The following is an 18,011-nucleotide window of genomic DNA, read 5'->3' as shown; positions in this document are numbered from 1 at the left end:
TTTAATGTCTTCATCAGAGGTGTTTAAAAAATATTTTTTTACCTCTTCACCTTCATATTTATGGATTAGAAAGATATTTTCCACATTAAGGTAAAGCACACTTACTATAATTAAAACTTTGTATGCTTGCTATATTTTCTATGAGAATTTAATAATGTTTATTGTAGAAGTGATGATAGAGAACAGTATTCGTTCTCTAAAAATTAATCTTTATACATCTCTAAGTTAGGTAATGGCATTTGATATAATTTAATAATTACAATTTGATCCAACCTGTTTCTTCATTTACAACAAAAAGGACAGTTACCTGCTAAAATTTTTATTGAATATGCCATTTGGATAAATGTAAAGGTTAATTTTATATATAAACACTAGGTGTGGCGAAGTCCATCTTTTTTTATAATCCTGTATTCCTGTTAACAGAAATCCACAGAAGCCAGATACTTCCTCATCGGTGTGATGGAATTATTGCCATACTGAAGCACTTGACACTACTGAATAATGTTATTTCAGAAGTTTATTATAAGCTATCCATATATTAAGTCCTGGAGGTTTTGTTTTATTAACTGTTTTCATCATGTGGATGTAAATATGTAGGTATGGATGGGGGAAGAAGGAGAAGAGAAAGAAGGAGAAACAGAGAATAGAGAGATGGAGTTAACTTGCTAGGGTTCTCAGGAATACCTTTTAGTATGAGCATACCCCGTATTAAATAACTAAGCTTTGTCTCAACAAGTATTCAAAATAAACACTGATTAAAGAAAAGATAATTTAATATGTTTTACTAATATTTCTCCCATCTTAATGTTAGGTCTTCAAACACGAGCTAGCTTATTTATTGACTGGAATTCTTGGAGCAGCGATAGATTATTGGATCTTCCTTGGTCTTAAGAGGGGTAAAAATGTGATGCGACACATGACTGATGACTTAGGAAGTTATGTTTCCCTTTCGTGTGATGGTAAGTGCATCTGTACTGTGTTTTTCATAGACCTATTGTGTGCTTTTCCTTTAGGCAGTTTGTAATCTTCAACATACATTCATATGAAGTTTTTGAAAAATACTTACATATACACTTACTTATGTAGGTATATATACATAGATACACATACATGCAGATATATGTATAAACATGCATACACATGAGTATAAAGTAGGTAAAAATTACTCATAATGAATGCTCTCATACAGATAAACACTTTTTCATCATTTTCTTTCTAGTAATTTCTAAGTATTTTTACATAGTTGAACTCATGTAATTTGTATTCTTATTTCCTTCTTAATATTACATGAGCATGAGCCTTCACCCCATACACATCATTTATTATTCAAAGTATTATTTTGATGATGATTTCATAAAAGTTGAGTTACAAAAAATAGTTTCTGGAAATAAATCATTATATATATACATATAATAATATTGTTTTCTTTAATCCTATAACTAAAATTATAGGTAAACTACCCTATGCAAGTAAACATTTAACTAGACAAATTTATTTATTTTTATTAACTAGACAAATTTAAATCTGTTCTCTATTCATTGAAGAAATAGTTTAGCTTTTTAGGTATGGTGTTTTGGAATCTTATATGGTAAGAACTATTTCTGGTCCCTTTAATACTTGTAATCATTCGGGGCGCCTGGGTGGCTCAATGGGTTAAAGCCTCTGCCTTTGGCTCGGGTCATGATCCCAGGGTCCTGGGATCGAGCCCTGCACCAGGCTCCTGCTCTGTGGGGAGCCTGCTTCCTCCTCTCTCTGGCTGCCTCTCTGCCTGCTTGTGATCGCTGTCAAATGAATAAATGAAATCTTTAAAAAAAAAAAAAAAAACTTGTTATCATTCGACTAGAAAGCATTATCTTTTATATGGGGCAGGAAGCCCAGTGTAGGACTTCTCAGGTCTCTTCCTGCATAAATACTTAAAAAGAGACAATGAAATTCATTGACTCAGAATACTTATGTTATAAAGCCACTTGGATTAATTTGGGTTATATCACTATTTAAAAAACATTTGGGGAAAAAAAAATTTGTCCCGTGTACCTGTTGCTTTATATTTTCCTTATTATAAAAAGCTGCTACTATTTCCCATTGAGTCTGGTGATACAGAAATGAGCGTGGAAAAAGCAAAAATAAGTAATTTCTATATAATTTTCTCACTCTTTCTCCTCCCCTCCAATCATCAATTCTGATTTTATTTCCTTAGAATAAATGGGTGGAGGAGTATTATTTAGGCAGTGTGATAATAGAACTCATTTTCATGTGCTTACCTTATGAAAGGTTCTGCTAAACTCTTTTGGTTTCCTAAGTGAAGAGGGCTTCCAAAAGACGTAAGGTACATTCCTGAACTTTAAAGTCAGTTTGGGAAGCTGTGAATCTTTTTATTTCTCTCTCTCTTATATCCTAACTTCCTAAAATGAACGTGTTGTTTAAAACAAGTGAGTTTGTGGCCCTCCAATATAAAAGATCATTTTCATATACTTTAAAAATTTTAGATTGTTAATCTTTTTTGTTACACTTGTGTTTCAGTGAATCTAGGTTTTATGTAAAAGAAAAAATTCCTGAATATGCTGTCAATCACTTTAATGCTTTGAAGAGAGATTCTAGAATAGGAATCGAGGATTAAAACTAGGTTCAGGATTTATTCGATGATGCCCTCTGCAAAGAGAGGTCTCTTTTTATACTACTGAAGTTAGAAGATTTTTTATCTAAAGCATTTTATCTTCTTTTTTTTTTTCTTTTTCATTGAGCTGAGGGGTGATTACTGTTCCTTTTGTGGAGTAGCTGTCCTTTGTTGAATGACTTTTTAACATTTCTTAGCTCAATTCAATTTTCCTTTAGAATCTTTTCTTATTATTTCTTTCACACAATTCCTACTGGGTGGTTCTTTTGTTACTGTTGTTGTTTTAGAAAAGCAAATTTCTGTCATCATTTGCTAGCATCAGAACTAAACATTCAGCTAAAAGGATTCCCCTGCTTTTATTCCATAATGAAACTTCTTTGAGTTGGGGCACCCAGGACAGGATTAGCAGTGGCTTTATAGACTTCAATGACTTCAGAGTCAGTATATTTATAGGTGTTGTTTCAGGTATGTATTTGGTCACCTTTACAGAAATATAATTTATCTTGTAGTTTAGCCAAATGCAGGAAATACAAGCCTATACTAATTGAGTTCTCCATACATGAGCTTCAGTGGTTGCTTCTCTCATATTCTGAATTTTCCTTTACTTTAAAGCAAAGTATTGTTATCCAGTCTTATTTTCACCTTTCATATGGCAAGTTTAAATCCAGCAAGTTTTAGTCTGACTAACTTCAGCTAAATCTAGAATTAATGTTACCGTTACAATTCTTCTTTTCTTCCTTTTAAGAATTTATTAATTTATTTTTGCAAGAGAGGGAGAGTATATAAGCACACATGTGCTTATGAGCCCAGGTTAAGGGGAGGAGGGACAGAGGGAGAAGCAGACTCCCACCCAGGGAGTGGGGTTCAATCCCAGGATCCTGACCCAAGCCAAAGACAGACACTCAGCCTACTGAGACACTCACACTCCCCACCATTGCAATTCTTTCGACATACTGAGCAATGACTTTGCTTCCCCAGATACATTAGATCATTTAACACTCTAATTGAGATTTAAACTATATCCATGTTTGAAATTATTTTTTTTTATTTCTTCTCAAAGCACATAAAATTGGTCCCTTAGGCTTCTTAATTTAGCTACAGGTAGGTGGTTTTAAAAATTTATTTCTAAAATGGTTCAATTTACTATCTTTATAATTTTTTGTTGTTAGTATGTCTTGATTTTTTACCTTTGTCAAGAGAAAAATCAGGTGAACAGTTTGTCTTTAAGAGAGCAGTAGCTTTTCTATATAATATGTAAAATTAAAGTGTTTATTATAGACTTTATAGTATAATACTTTTATCTGCACAAGTGGACCAGGTATTCTAATAATGTCTTTTTTTGTCAGCATGTTGATACTTTGGTGAAGAACCATTCCTTTTTCTCTATTGCTACCCCTGCCATCCCACCCCCCCCTTTTTTTTTTTTTTTTTTTTTTTTTTTGGCTTTTTTTTTTTTTTTTTTTTTTTTCCTAAGATTGATTGATTTGAAAGGGAGTGAGAGTCCCAAGCAGACTCTGCAGTAGCTGGGTAGCCTGACATAAGGCTCAATCCCACAACCCTGAGATCAGGACCTGAGCTAAAACCAAGAGTTGGTCACTTAACCCACTGAGCTACCCAGGTGCTCCTCTTTGCATTATTCTTTAGCTCAGTTACTATTTTTTGCTTTTCCTAAGTCACTAGTAAAAATGTTATAGTTTGACTGTTACATGACATCCAAATGAAGATAATGGTCCATCTTTCTCATTTATGGCCAAGAGTACATTCTTGGGTTGTTTTCTTTGTTTGTTTTTAATTTAAATTTTTTTTCAGTGTTCCTAGATTCATTGTTTATGCACCACACCCAGTGCTCCACACAATATGTGCCTTCCTTAATACCCACCACCAGGCTCACCCAACCCCGCATCCTTCTCCCCTCTGAAACCCTCAGTTTGTTTCTCAAGAGTCCACAGTCTCATGGTTTGTCTCCCCTCCAATTTCTCCCAACTCACTTCTCTCCAACTCCCAATGTCCTCTGTGATATTCCTTATGCTCCACAAGTGAAACCATATGATAACTGACTCTCTCCGCTTGACTTATTTCACTCAGCATAATCTCCTTCAGTCCCATCCATGTTGATACAAAAGTTGGGTATTCATACTTTCTGATGGAGGCATAATACTCCGTTGTATATATGGACCATATCTTCTTTATCCATTCGTCTGTTGAAGGCATCTTGTCTCTTTCCACAGTTTGGCGACTGTGGCCATTGCTGCTATGAACATTGGGGTACAGATGGCCCTTCTTTTCACTACATCTGTATCTTTGGGGTAAATAGCCAGTAGTGCAATTGCAGGGTCATAGGGTAGCTCATTTTTGTTTTTCTTAGTGCAAAAGTATAAAATTCATATTGTGATGCTACTCAGATTCAAATCTATTAATTTTAGTTTAGTAAAACTGTTGTTAGTTTTTGTAGAAAATTAAGGCAGAAGATCTTTCACTAGGTAAGTAAAATCCTTTCTCCTTTCCATCAGATCTCATGTCTGTCAACCCACATTGACGCCATTCTCTTTTATTTCTGAACACTTTGAACAGAAAGTTTTCTTATCTCCTTTTCTGTATTTTAAGATAAAGTGATCTGAAAGGGGTATTTTTATGGCTAATTGAAATTCCTGGTAAATTGGCTTAAACTAAGGGTTTGCAAATTTTTGTGTGTGTGGTAGCACATAGTAAGTATTATTGGCTCTACAGACTCACAGTCTATCCTCAGCTCTGCAGTTGTAGGAAGAGCAGCCATACACAATATGTAAATGGACATGGCTGTGTTCCAGTAAAACTTTATTTATAAAGATAGACAACAAGACATTGTTTTCTAACTTAAACTTCTCCTGTTTTTAGTGGAAAGAAAACATGTCATCACAATCTACAGTAAGATTTTTGATATCTTTAGAGAACTTTAATAAAGCTTCCTATGCCCTTCTCCATCTACATCATTATCCTGATAGTTTTTCAAAATCTTTATTCACTTTCATTTTTTAAATCTCTATTATAATCCCTCTGCATGCTTCAGGCCTCTTTTCATCAGTATTTTTTCATAATTTTACTAAGGATCTCATCAAAATGTTTCTATTCTCTTCATTTATTCAGCAATTTTTTATTTCCACTCTACCAGGTGTTGGTCTAAATGCCATGTACACTGGAAGGAGGTGAAACAAAACATGGTTCTTAAATTTTTGGAGCTTTTGGTGGGAGAAATAGACTACAAGTAGATGCACATACATCATTTAAAAATGCCAAGTGAGGGGCACCTGGGTGGCCCAGTGGGTTAAGCCTCTACCTTAGTGTCAGGTCATAATCTCAGGGTCCTGGGATCAAGCCCTACATCGGGATCTCTGCTTGGCAGGGAGCCTGTTCTGCCCCTTTTCCCCACACTGCCTCTCTGCCTATTTGTGATCTCTGTCTGTCAAATAAATAAATAAAATCTTAAAAAAAAAAAAGCCAAGTGATTCAAACAAAAGCCAGGTGTTGAGATGAGTGAACTTACACTTTATACCAGGTAGTCAAGGAAAGCAGTCCTACAGGATAAGTAGGAGTTGGGCAGAGTCAGGGAAACATCTCCCATTAGAAAACACATTTGCCAAAACTGAGAAAGGAAAAAGTGGGGCCTGTGTGAAATCTTACAGTAGCTGGCTGTTGGCAAGATGCAAGGAGAAGAGTAAATAAAGGCAAAGAAAGAGTTAGAAGCCATTTTAATGAGGAGTGGCATGATGTGATAAACTTTTGAAAAGATGATCTAGGTTTTGCTCTCTACAGTTATTGGTCTCTGCCATTCATTCATGCATTCAAGTATCTTTCAAATACTAAATGTTTGTTATCTGCAAGTCAGTGACCTATAACCTGTAAGGGATTCAAAAATGATCCTGTCCTTAAAGGGCTTACAGTCCTGTGGCTTAGTTTCTTGTGTTCTATTTTTCATCTATTTATTAGTCCCTTTAAATGTATTATCTGGTAAAATGTGGATCCTTTATGATTTTAGTGTTTTCTGTTTTGTTTTTTTTTAAGCTATCAAATGCTCTTTCTGGATGAATAATTTCATTTGGATTATCTCTTTTGAACTGTACAGTGAAAGTTATTTCTACTTTCTTTTTGTCTCCTCTTAGAGGTGATAAGTTAAGAGATCAATCAATTGGTTGTAGTAAAGGCTATGATGATAGGCTTTTTAAAAAAATGTGTAACCAGGGACACCTGGGTGGCTCAGTTGGTTAAGCTGCTGCCTTCGGCTCAGGTCATGATCCAGGTGTCCTGGGATCGAGTCCCACATGGGGCTCCTTGCTCAGCAGGGAGCCTGCTTCTCTCTCTCTCTGCCTCTCCCACTGCTTGTGTGCTCTCCCTCTCTTTTTCTCTCTGACAAATAAACCAATAAAATCTTTAAAAAAAAAATATGTAACCAGACATTTTATGTTCAAAAGAATTGTTTCAGAATAGAAAAAAGTTTTTGCGAACCATGTATCAGATGAGGGGTTATGGGGTATCTAGGTAACTCAGTTGTTAAGTATCTGCCTTCGGCTACTGTCATGATCCCAGGGTCCTGAGATCAAGCCCTGCATTGGGCTCCCTGCTCAGTGGGAGGCTGCTTTTCCAAACTCTCTCACTCTCCCCACTTGTGTTCCCTCTCTCACTGTCTCTGTCAAATAAATAAATGAAATCTTGAAAAGGAAAAAAAAAGTGAGGGGTTAATATTCAAAATATACAAAGAACTAACAAAACTTAATAGCAGACAAACAATCTTTTAAAAAATTTGGGCAGAGGAGCTAAAGAGACATTTTTCCAAAGAGGACATCAAAATGGCTAACAGGCACATGAAAAGATGCTCAGCATCACTAATCATCAGGAAGATGCAAATTAAAATGACAGTGAGATAACGCCTCACCAGTTAGAATGGACATTATCAAGAAGACAAGAGCTGATGTGTTTAAAAGGATGTGTTTAGGGGCGCCTGGGTGGCTCAGTGGGTTAAGCCGCTGCCTTCGGCTCAGGTCATGATCTCAGGGTCCTGGGATCGAGTCCCGCATTGGGCTCTCTGCTCAGCAGGGAGCCTGCTTCCCTCTCTCTCTCTGCCTGCCTCTCTGTCTACTTGTGATCTCTGTCTGTCAAATCAATAAATAAAAAAATCTTAAAAAATTTAAAAAAAAAAAAAGGATGTGTTTAATAAAAGGAGGGGAGACCTTTATGCACTGTTAGTGGAAATGTAGAATAATCCAAATATAATGAACGATAATATGGAGGTTCCTCAAAAAATTAAAATTAATCTACCATACAATTAAGCGATACCACCTTTGGGTTCATACCCAGAGGAAGTGAAAATAGCATTTTGATGAGGTTTATGCACACCCATTGTCACAGCATTATTCACAATAGCCAAGATATGAAAAAACCCAAATGCCTGTCATTGGATGAATGGATAAAAAAGATGTGGTGTACCTACACAATGAAATATTATTCAGCCATGACAAAGGAGGATATTCATTTGAAACAACATTGATGGACCTTGCGTGCATTATGCTAAGTGAGATAAGTCACACAGAGAGAGACAAGTACCATATGATACTGCTAACGTGCAGGATCTTAAAAGTCAACCCTGTAAAACCAACACCACCGCCTAAAACAACAACAACAAAAAGAGTGAAATTGATATGGTGTGATGTTGGGGTGGCTGGAGCGAATGGTCCAGAAAGAATTCTTGAGACCTCTTCGGTGCAAAAAGATGTTTCTGTTTTGTTTTGGTTTTTTTAAGCACAGGGATCTTAACCTTGGACAGAAGGCGCTTCCCTGGGGTTATGAGGAGGGACTGATTTTGTAGTTTTAAGTTGGGAGGGGTTAAGGATAGGATTTAAGTCTCTAAGGAATTTGGAAGCAAGGCTTTTAGGACCTTGAGGGGCTAGCTGTTTATAGGAAAAGGTCATTCATTTACTACAGTCTATTAAAACCTTGGTCATGAGACCCTTCAGAGGTTTATCAGCGAGCCATATGTTTGGAGGATGACTGCTAATATACATCTTTTTTGGGAGGATAGAGATAAAGGAAGTTTCCAAAGGGATTTTGTATGTTAAAGAATTACAGGATCCTGGAAGTTGGGCTAATGTCTAGCTAATGTTGTCTTGAGCCTCTGGCAAAGCATTAACATTGAGGCAATTGAGTTCCTTGAGGAAGGTCACTCTGCCTATCTCAACTACTTGTCAATGGGCTACAAAGGAAACTTAATTTCTCTTATACATTTATTTTGCCTTTGTTCTCCACCTCAAAATGGTGTACTATAGGATGGGAAGTGGGAGGTAGGATTGATTTGTGTTTAGGGGTACAAACTTAAAAAGAGTAGTAAATAAGCCACAGAGATCTAATATACAGTATAATGAATACAGATAATATTATACTATAATGATGTTATATAATGTTACTTCAATGGCAGTCATGTTACAGTATGTAAATGTATCAAAGTGACTTGGCTGTACATCTTAAATTTATAAAATGTAACATTTCAAGGTGATTAAAATCTTCTGATTATCATTCTTCAGTTCACTGCTTATACAGTTTCAGTAATACTTATAGTCTGGTAGGTTGTGACTAGTCAGTTGTAACAAAAGGTTATAAATAACTCCTTTCTATTTTCCAGTTGTTATAGATTATATTGCAGTTGAGGCCATTTTGGAAAGGATTATTTGAATTCATCAATCTCCTGTCTTTGTGGGACTAATTGGATCTGCTTAACATCTGACTGGAGCCATTTGCCCAGATGGCAGTGTGCCTCAAGGCAAGAACGTCAGGTCTTTAGGCAAGGCAGAGTTTCTAACTTAGCCTGGGCACTTTCTATATTTTGGGCTGAATAATTCTTTATTGTTGGGGACTCTCCTGTGAACTGTGAATTATAGGGAATTTAGTAGTTTCCAAGGCTTTGACCACTGGATGCCAGTAACACCTCTTACCCTTGTTGTGACAACCAAACCTTGCCAAATATTCCCTGGGGGGAAATTCTCCACCCACTTAGTCCATTCTTTTTCATTGCTCCCCCTCTTTTACCCTCCTCCCCCCAATTGAACAGATCAAACAATCAAGGAATGTAAGGATACCATCCCTTAGCCTTTTGGTAAAGCGTCTGAATAGGAAAGAACTTTAATTGGTTGTCAGGTGTCTTTTCAGCCTAAAGAAACTCAGCCCCTGACTACAGAGGTCAAGTTTTATGCTTTATATTGATAATTAGTTTATCATTCTCTTCAATTTTTAAAATGCATTTAACCTGTTATGTTTATTTTGCTAATTTTATTGACTTTTCCTACTTCTTATTTTTCCAGTGTTAGTAGTGATAGGGGAACCGAAGATGATACTCCAAAATGTGCCACCTTGGCACGTGGATTAATTTGAGCTAAAGACAGTTGAAGACCAATAGACTTCAGGAAGAGCAAAAATTTTTCCTCCCCTACAGTTGACCACAGAGAGAGTAATTTTACTGCTTCCTCTGGGGCTGCTCATGCTGAGATCCTGGGACCATTGACAGAAAGCCAGCAGAAGGTAAGAATTCTTACCATGTCAGTGTCCCAGATCTCTGCCTATGTGGTCCGGTGGAAACAAGAATGGTGAGAGTCCTTTTTTTCCTTTTCTAAATACAGATTAGCGGGAGGAAGTATTTGTGAAACTAGTTCCTTGTGTATAGTGACTCTGTTCAGGGTTTGTTATGAGTAATCTTGATTTTTATTGATCATTTTCCTCTCAGAGATGGTCACTGTTTTTCTTTGTCTTTCTGCTTTGTCGTTGGTCATAAGGAGGAAAACCATAGGGTATAACACAAGCATAAACCCCATAAACCTACTTTTTTGAACCACTGGCCACACGGACTGGTGAGTTCATGTTCTCATCAAACGGTGTATGTTTAGACAAACTTTGTTGTGCATCAACATGCACATAAAGTAAAGTCAATGCAAAATTGAGAGGCACAGGTCAATCATTTAAAGGCTATTAGAGTGCCCATTGCCTAATTGAGGACTCTCATATTAGGATAAATTGCCCTAGAGCAGGTTAGATTGAAACTAGGCCACCCACCAACCTCAAGGCAATTTCTGTGCCATGAGATACTTGGTAAAAAAAACACGCAATTCCCCGAAATGAACATCCCTATGAAGTGTTACTCTGGCTCTGAGAGACCCAAGTCTCAGTTAGTGTACATGTAAGAGAACCTGGATGAGGTTTTCCTTTTGTCTTGTTCTATGTCCTGAGAGCTTGACTCAAGTGAGAATATTCTTCCATTGTTTCTGCCAGCTGGAAGGTGCACATACCAGCATGCCGATTGGTGGCCAGTTGAATAGACTAGGGTTCCAAGACATGAAGTCATAAGTAGCACTCCCTTTGTCTGACTGTGCAAGCTGTGAGGAGAGTTTGTCATGAGAGGCCCTAGTCCAGAAGAGGCCTTGGTCATCTCAGCCTATGTTGTTTTAGTACTGCTAGAAAAGTCCCATTCCAGTAGTGTCTGCCCATTTTCACAGATTAGCATGTCTGTGACTGGAGGCACAGTTTTCACTATACCTTTTTTACTCTTAACAACCAAGGTAGACTCTGAATGATCTTGGATCATAGGGGCTGCATCTTCTATACCTTGCCTCTTGTGTCCATGGTAAAGATTGACTCTTTTTTTTTTAATGATTTTATTTATTTGACAGAGAGATCACAGTAGGCAGAGAAGCAGGCAGAGAGAGGGAAGAAGCAGGCTCCCTGCTGAGCAGAGAGCCCAACGCGGGGCTCGATCCCAGGACCCTGAGATCATGACCTGAGCCGAAGGCAGAGGCCCAACCCACTGAGCCACCCAGGTGCCCCGTAAAGATTGATTCTAAGGATGTTTTCTTGATCTTTCCACAAAAAGGTTTACTGGTTTGAATTGCTATTAAGATTAGTATAAGATCCCTCATGTCAATGGACAGGCAATAAATCCTTTGTAATACAAAAATATACAATTGGTTATATATAAAAGGAAAAATTTTAGAGAGCTTTTTTGTCTTGTTGGTACCGTGTAAAGACCAGATTTAAAAAGAGAGACCCACAAGAATATAAAAGCTAACCTTAGGGACTCCCTTAATAAGATTAAAGAAGAGAAATTCGAACAAAAATTAAAGTCCACATCCCATATAAACTTCCCATCTTAAATTCCAGCCCCATCTCCTCAGCAGATTTCTTTAACTTCCCAAATTGCCCTGTCTTCCCCCAAAATTCCTTAAACACCCAGGAAACTGCATTTCCTTCTACTAAAAGATTTACCTACAACTTTCCAGCCTCATCTGCAAGCTCAAAGTGTACTGGTTAATAGTGTAAATGCTGAAGGCTAAGAAGTAAATTTAGACAGTAGCACCTGTTATGAGTAGTAGGCCTCCTTTGCAATTTCTTAAAATTCCGCCTGCTTCACAGGGGGTCTGTAATCAGCCCCTGCTAGCTTCAGACCTTCCTGTGCAGTGTCCCTTGAGGATGTTCCTGACCCATGAACACCAGTAAATCTTTAACATAATAAAGCCCTCTTACCTCTACTTTCAAAAGACCTACCAAATTTAGTGAACAGAAATATTAGTGGCCATTCATAACTCCACTAGGGGGGACCTTGATTAGCTGCAAAAGAGTATTCACCAGACCCATAGTTGTGCTGTAGTTAACTGACGAGCCAGATGGATCCCTTAGGAAAAATCCATCTCTCTGAGGAAACAGGACCAGAGTATCTCTTAGACTCTCTTAGAAATGATCAACTGACGGCCTAAAGGCTAATGTTCATGGTCTCATAGAAGCAACAGTAGAGGCTTTTTCCCCTAAGATGAATTGGTCCAAGGTTGGATTGTGCAATCAGAAGGCCTTTGAGTTTTGAAACATTACAGAAAATTTACCAAGGGTATATTGCACTAAACCCTAAAACTGTAGATACAGAAATCCTTAGGTTTCTATCTTAGTTGGAAATCTTTTCCATGATATCCTACAGATCTTTGCAAAACCAGAAATGAAGTCCTAGAAAAAATTACCGTCCCCCAGATCTTCCCTATAAATCTTAAAATGCTGGTAGATATGGTAAAAGATCGGAACATTGAAAATAGAATTGACCTGCACTTAAGAAAAGGAAAGAAAAGTTTGAATAGCAATCACCCTACGTTCCTGACAAATCATAGGCACATATGCCCCAGATCTCCATTCTGGAGAAAACTTGGATACTTGGTGTGTTTGCAATATAAGTTTTCAACAGCCACATACTCTAAGACCTAAGGTCCATTCTTTGAAATGTAACCTTTAAGGAGAAGTTCTTTTTATCTGAAGGAATAAGCAAAAGAACTATTTGGAAATAAAGCTAATAAAAAATCTTAAATATCATCTCCATAAATACTGAAGAGCTTTAGTCATCTGAGCAGGTGAATTTAACTTATTCCAACTGTCAGAACAAAATTTGGATCCAACTGCTCTTTTATCAACTAATGAGTTTTACATTATCATGCCTATCTCCATGACTAAAAATTTAAAACAAAACCTGTGAGGGCTGTTTGCAGGTGTGTGGGGGCGGGGTGGGGCAGCAGGTAGATGTATAATATTATTCTACCTCTGGATAGTATTGCTAAAATTATAAATACTCTAAATAATCTTAACATTCTCAGAAATACATCCGACTAATGCAAATGCCTTTAAGGTCCACATCATCTGGGAAAGTATTTAGTATTAAAGCTAGTTTAAGTTCACTGGTTTAATTACAATAAACATGTCTTTAAAATTGCCAACATTGAATATAATGCAGACATATAATTTTTACTCTACCTGACTTTATTAGTGAAATAAGTTCACATTATCTTTTAAAAAAAAGTTGTGAGCAAGAAAAATAGGTTGGTTGATGCCTGGCTTTGTCTAATGTCTTATGACAGTTTCATGGGTAATCTAAACATAATTGTTAGGAGCAAGTGATTTAGGCAGATGTAAATGGGATAAGAGTTTTTAGGTGAGTTTTTTCTACAGTAGTTTTGTTTTATGGTATGTGTAATTGAATAGCTTTTCCAAATCTCTTTGGTAACTTCTTAAACCCTTAGAGTTTTGCTAAGTCAAGTTAAATGATAGCAATTCATTGAATACCTAGATCATTTCTAAATTGATGAAATAGTGAAACATAAATTACTGTTTAAAGGTTTTTCCACTTCTGGTTTCCTTTTACAGAGGAACTAAAGATATTTGGTGTGTTAGTGAACTTGTCTTTTGTCTCTTTGGCACATTTACTAAGAGGAACAGTATACTTCCAGAGATTGTAGAGTGTACTCAGAATTTATTGGTAATACCGCAATTGTCTACTTCCTAATTTTCACAAGAAATTAAATATTCTGAGAGTTAAGAATTGTAATTAATATATGTAATTAAAAACTATTGGAAATAATAGGGGAAATAACTGCATGCAAGGAAAGTAAGTTGAATTTTTTACTAAAAGAAGGTAAGAGGTATGGAGATGTGGTTTTGGTAAGGAAGAAACAAATAGTTTTGTCTTGATTGTTTCATAATCTGAAGGAGAAAGAATTTTTACCTTGTGTGCGCAAATTGGCTAAAAGTAAATGTATTCATTGTCATTTTTCTAAATAATCTTTTTTTTTTTTTAAGATTTTATTTATTTATTTGACAGAGAGAGATCATAAGTAGGCAGAGAGGCAGGCAGAGAGAAGGGGGAAATAGGCTCACTGCTGAGCAGAGAGCCAGATGCAGGGCTCGATCCTAGGACCCTGAGATCATGACCTGAGCCGAAGGCAGAGGCTTAACCCACTGAGCCACCCAGATGCCCCTTAAATAATCTTTGATATCAATAATGTACTTTATCTTTAAGTAATACTAAAAGTATTCTTAAATCTGCTAAAAGGACAATGTTTTCATGGAAGATCCATTTGCTTTTGATAATATAAAAGGTTTTTTTTCACCTTTAAAATAATCTGCCTAGAAAACAAAGATTCACTGTATTATCAAAATAATTTCTTACGTTGTCTTTGTCAAGTCTTTGATTATGTAAGAAAATAGTCTTCTCTTAAGAGCTAAGGTTTTGTTTTTTGCTTTGTTTTTTTCCCCAGCTAAATTTCTATATTTGAGTGCAAAGTTTTTGTCACTTTTGTGAAATTATTTCACAGTGGCTTATGATCCTATTTGACCAAGTGTTGTAAAATCTTTTGATATTCTTGACAAACTCCCCCAAATCAAATTCTAAATGAAATCTTTTTTTACTTTGAATTAAATTTGGGATTTTGCAGAGGATGTCTAGAATATTATAAAAGGTCTGTTCTCTCTCCTTGTCAAATGAGCGATTTTAAACTAATTAGGTTTAAATCACATGGGGAAATATTGTCAAATAAGAAGTAATACCTAAGCCTTCTTTATGTTGTATTTATATAGGTGTATGTAAGTGTTCCAAAAATAATAGAAAATTCCCAGATATCTGATACGCCCTGGTATATGTTATCACTTGTAATTCTAGCTATCATTTTCAGGAGTATGCCACAGGAGTAACTACATTTTCTTGTTAATTGAATTGTAATGAACTCTTAACAGACCCTTTTTAAGGGTCTTAAGCCATTTTTAAGTCTGTTGTTTACAGAATGTTATTGCTCTTCTCTCTTGCCTCTGCGAATACATTTCATCCTCCAAGAGATTCATGGAAAAGACCCTGACAAATACTCTAGAATACATGTTTCTGATCATTTTAAGATCATAACATTTAACTGGGTAAGAATTTGCACAACTCTGATGAAGAAACATAGCTTCATAAAACTGCAAAGATTAAGATCAATAAGAATTAATTTTATGAGACTGAATGAACTACTGAGAATGGTAATTTTTATGACTTTGTTTGCAACATTGCTGGGTAAATGTTATGTTTTTCCACTTTTAAGGAAACTTTACAACAAATTGGTAAAGTATACTATCCTTTGTAAACAAAGATGAAGTGCGTACTTTCCTCCCTACCCGATCTCTCTGGAAGTCAGAAGCTTCTTAGCATTCTTATTTTCATGGCAGTATAGCTATTTGCATAAGTTCAATAAGAGTCTGTTCTCCTTAAAACAGGACACAATTGGAAACATTGATTGTATTGCCAAAACTTTGGCTGAAATGTCATATTTGAGAATGTGCATAGAATCAGATATGACCAGACAGCTTTAAGGAACTAAAGCTGACTTCATGGAGCCATTAAATCCCCTTGGAAAAACAGCCAAGGGTTCCCAGCAGCCATACCAGGTAAACAAGGTCACTTGCTGGCAGGCTCAGAAATCTGGATGTTTGGGAGACCTCAAGAAAAGAGGAGTTTATCCCCATCTGTAGGTATAACAGACAAAATCTGATGACAGGACCTTGGCTTGGCTTCCTATTCTCAAGATCTTCTGAAAATTCAGTCTGAGGGGTGCCTTTTTGGCTCAGTTGGTAGGTCATACAACTCTTGATCTAGGGGTCATGAATTCAAGCCCCACACTGGGGGTAGAGATTACTAAAAAAAAATACACAAAACTTAAAAAAAAAAAAGTTTAATCTAAGATTCATTATGAAAAGTTCCAACAAAGCAGATTTAGAAGAGCCTGTATGATCAGTAACTATTCTTGCTGCACTTATGTAAATAATCAGGCCAAGTTTACTGAAACTGAACTTAATTTTCAAATGACTTAGTCTTACTGTGGTTGAAATTGATTAAATGGAGGGGACTGTAGAGAGAAAAATTGTTTCAGTACCATACACGTTTATGGATATCAAATTCTATTGCCATTCATCGTCTTTGAAGTCTTGTTTTCTGCCCATAAACTGGACTAGATCCTGAATTCTTCTAGTGCCTCCAGTATTTGGCTATAACTGTTCAAACGGACACTTCTAAATTTTCTTCCACCTTTCTGACTTGGAAACTCTGAGAACTGAAACTCCCCTTTTCCAGAAGCTGTGCAAGCAAAAGCTGGACAACTAGAGAAATTACCACAGCAGCTTATGCATGGACTGTCTTTATGCCTCTTGCTGTGTGGCCCCTCAGAAAACTCACCAGAGACAGTGAAACTGCAAACCATGAAAATCTTTCAGATTACCATTGCCTGCCCTTATTACATCTGAAGATGTTTTGAGCCAGACATGTAGAAATCCTGACTGGCTGCCTTCAGAACTTAGAGATTTAGATTATAGTCTGCCCCAACCATTAGCATTTGCTATTCTTTTGTTTCCATAGCAATAACTCTTAGTAGATTCCTGATATTTTGTACAATGTGGACCTAACTTTGGGAGCCCACCAGCATCACTATGTTCTGAAAAGAGACACAGCTCTTTTAATTGAGCTGACCCTTTCTCAGGGCTAAGATACTGGTTCAGTGAGATGGAGCAATCTACCAACTCAAATTCTACAATGTGAAACTTCTTGGGAAGTTCCAAAGGCAGAAATGAAGGGAAGCAGAATGTGCCACGTTAGCATGTGGGTTATTTTGAGCTGAAGACAATCAAGGATCATAAGACTCAGGAAGGACTCTTCGTTACTCCCTAAACTGCCTAAAAGAATTTAGATAGAGGGACTGGTACAGGAAGAGAGCCACCACCAGAGATAACTACAAAATGTATAAGATAGATGTGGTAAGCTCGGTCAAGTTTGGCAGAGCCTGTTTGTTCAGATTACTCTCTGTGTTTCATTGTATTTTACATAGCATGTCAAATACTTGTTAACCAAACATTTGCTTTTCTCATCTTCCTAAAAATTGTCTTCCTTTCCTTTGAAGCCCCAGACTCCAACTGTCCTTCTCCTTAACTCAGGAGGGCATATAAACTTCACTTACCTGTCTTTGAACCTTTCATGTCTATAAGGGTCCCATATGAAAGGAATCAAATTTGTTTTTCTCCTATTAATCTGTCTTATGTCAGTTTAATTAATAGACCAGCCAAAAGAACCTAAGAGGATAGAGGAAAAAATTTTTCTTCCCTCTAGTAGTGAATCTGCTGTGCTGTATAATAACATCACAACTTTTTTCTCCTGTTTTAGTTTTAGCTCTTGTAGTGTCTTGTTGATTGGTCTTATTTATTCTTTATAGTCCACTTTATCATCCATTCTGTTACTTATGCAGAGAGTATCAATGGAGAATTCATAACAGCAAATAGATTATTTTATGTGACAAATAGTCATTCCAGTTTTTCATTACTTTCAGTTCTTTCGTATATGCAGAACTTGAGGTTTTTGGAAGAAGAGATTTAGGCTCTTGGGTTTTTTTGGGTTTTGTTATTTAAAATTTTAGTTCCCTCCCCTTAATTCCTGTAGTAGAGTGGGTACAGACTTCTAAGGAAGTCCTTATACATTCTCTTGTCTTAAATTTTCCTTTCCTGTACATTTATTCCTCCTCTGCAGTGATAGGATTCATGGATGTTGTCAGGGGAAAGGGTCTAATTT

The 18,011-nt window shown here is 36.5% G+C and overlaps 1 protein-coding gene across 1 annotated transcript in view; it reads left to right on the top strand.

Moving 5' to 3' along the window:
* The window catches only part of SLF1 (SMC5-SMC6 complex localization factor 1), a 74,724-nt gene that overhangs the window by 47,793 nt on the left and 8,920 nt on the right, over window positions 1-18,011 (top strand). The window contains exon 15 of the mRNA XM_032846392.1: window positions 812-959. Within this exon, the coding sequence (XP_032702283.1) occupies window positions 812-959 (148 nt within the window). The remainder of the gene's footprint in view (window positions 1-811; window positions 960-18,011) is intronic.

This window comes from Lontra canadensis, unplaced genomic scaffold (assembly GCF_010015895.1).
Source record: "Lontra canadensis isolate GAN:19392208 unplaced genomic scaffold, GSC_riverotter_1.0 scaffold4, whole genome shotgun sequence".
Classification (NCBI taxonomy): Eukaryota; Metazoa; Chordata; class Mammalia; order Carnivora; family Mustelidae; genus Lontra; species Lontra canadensis.
The sequence above is the reverse complement of the archived record's forward strand: the minus strand, read 5'-3'. Positions and strand labels throughout refer to the sequence as shown.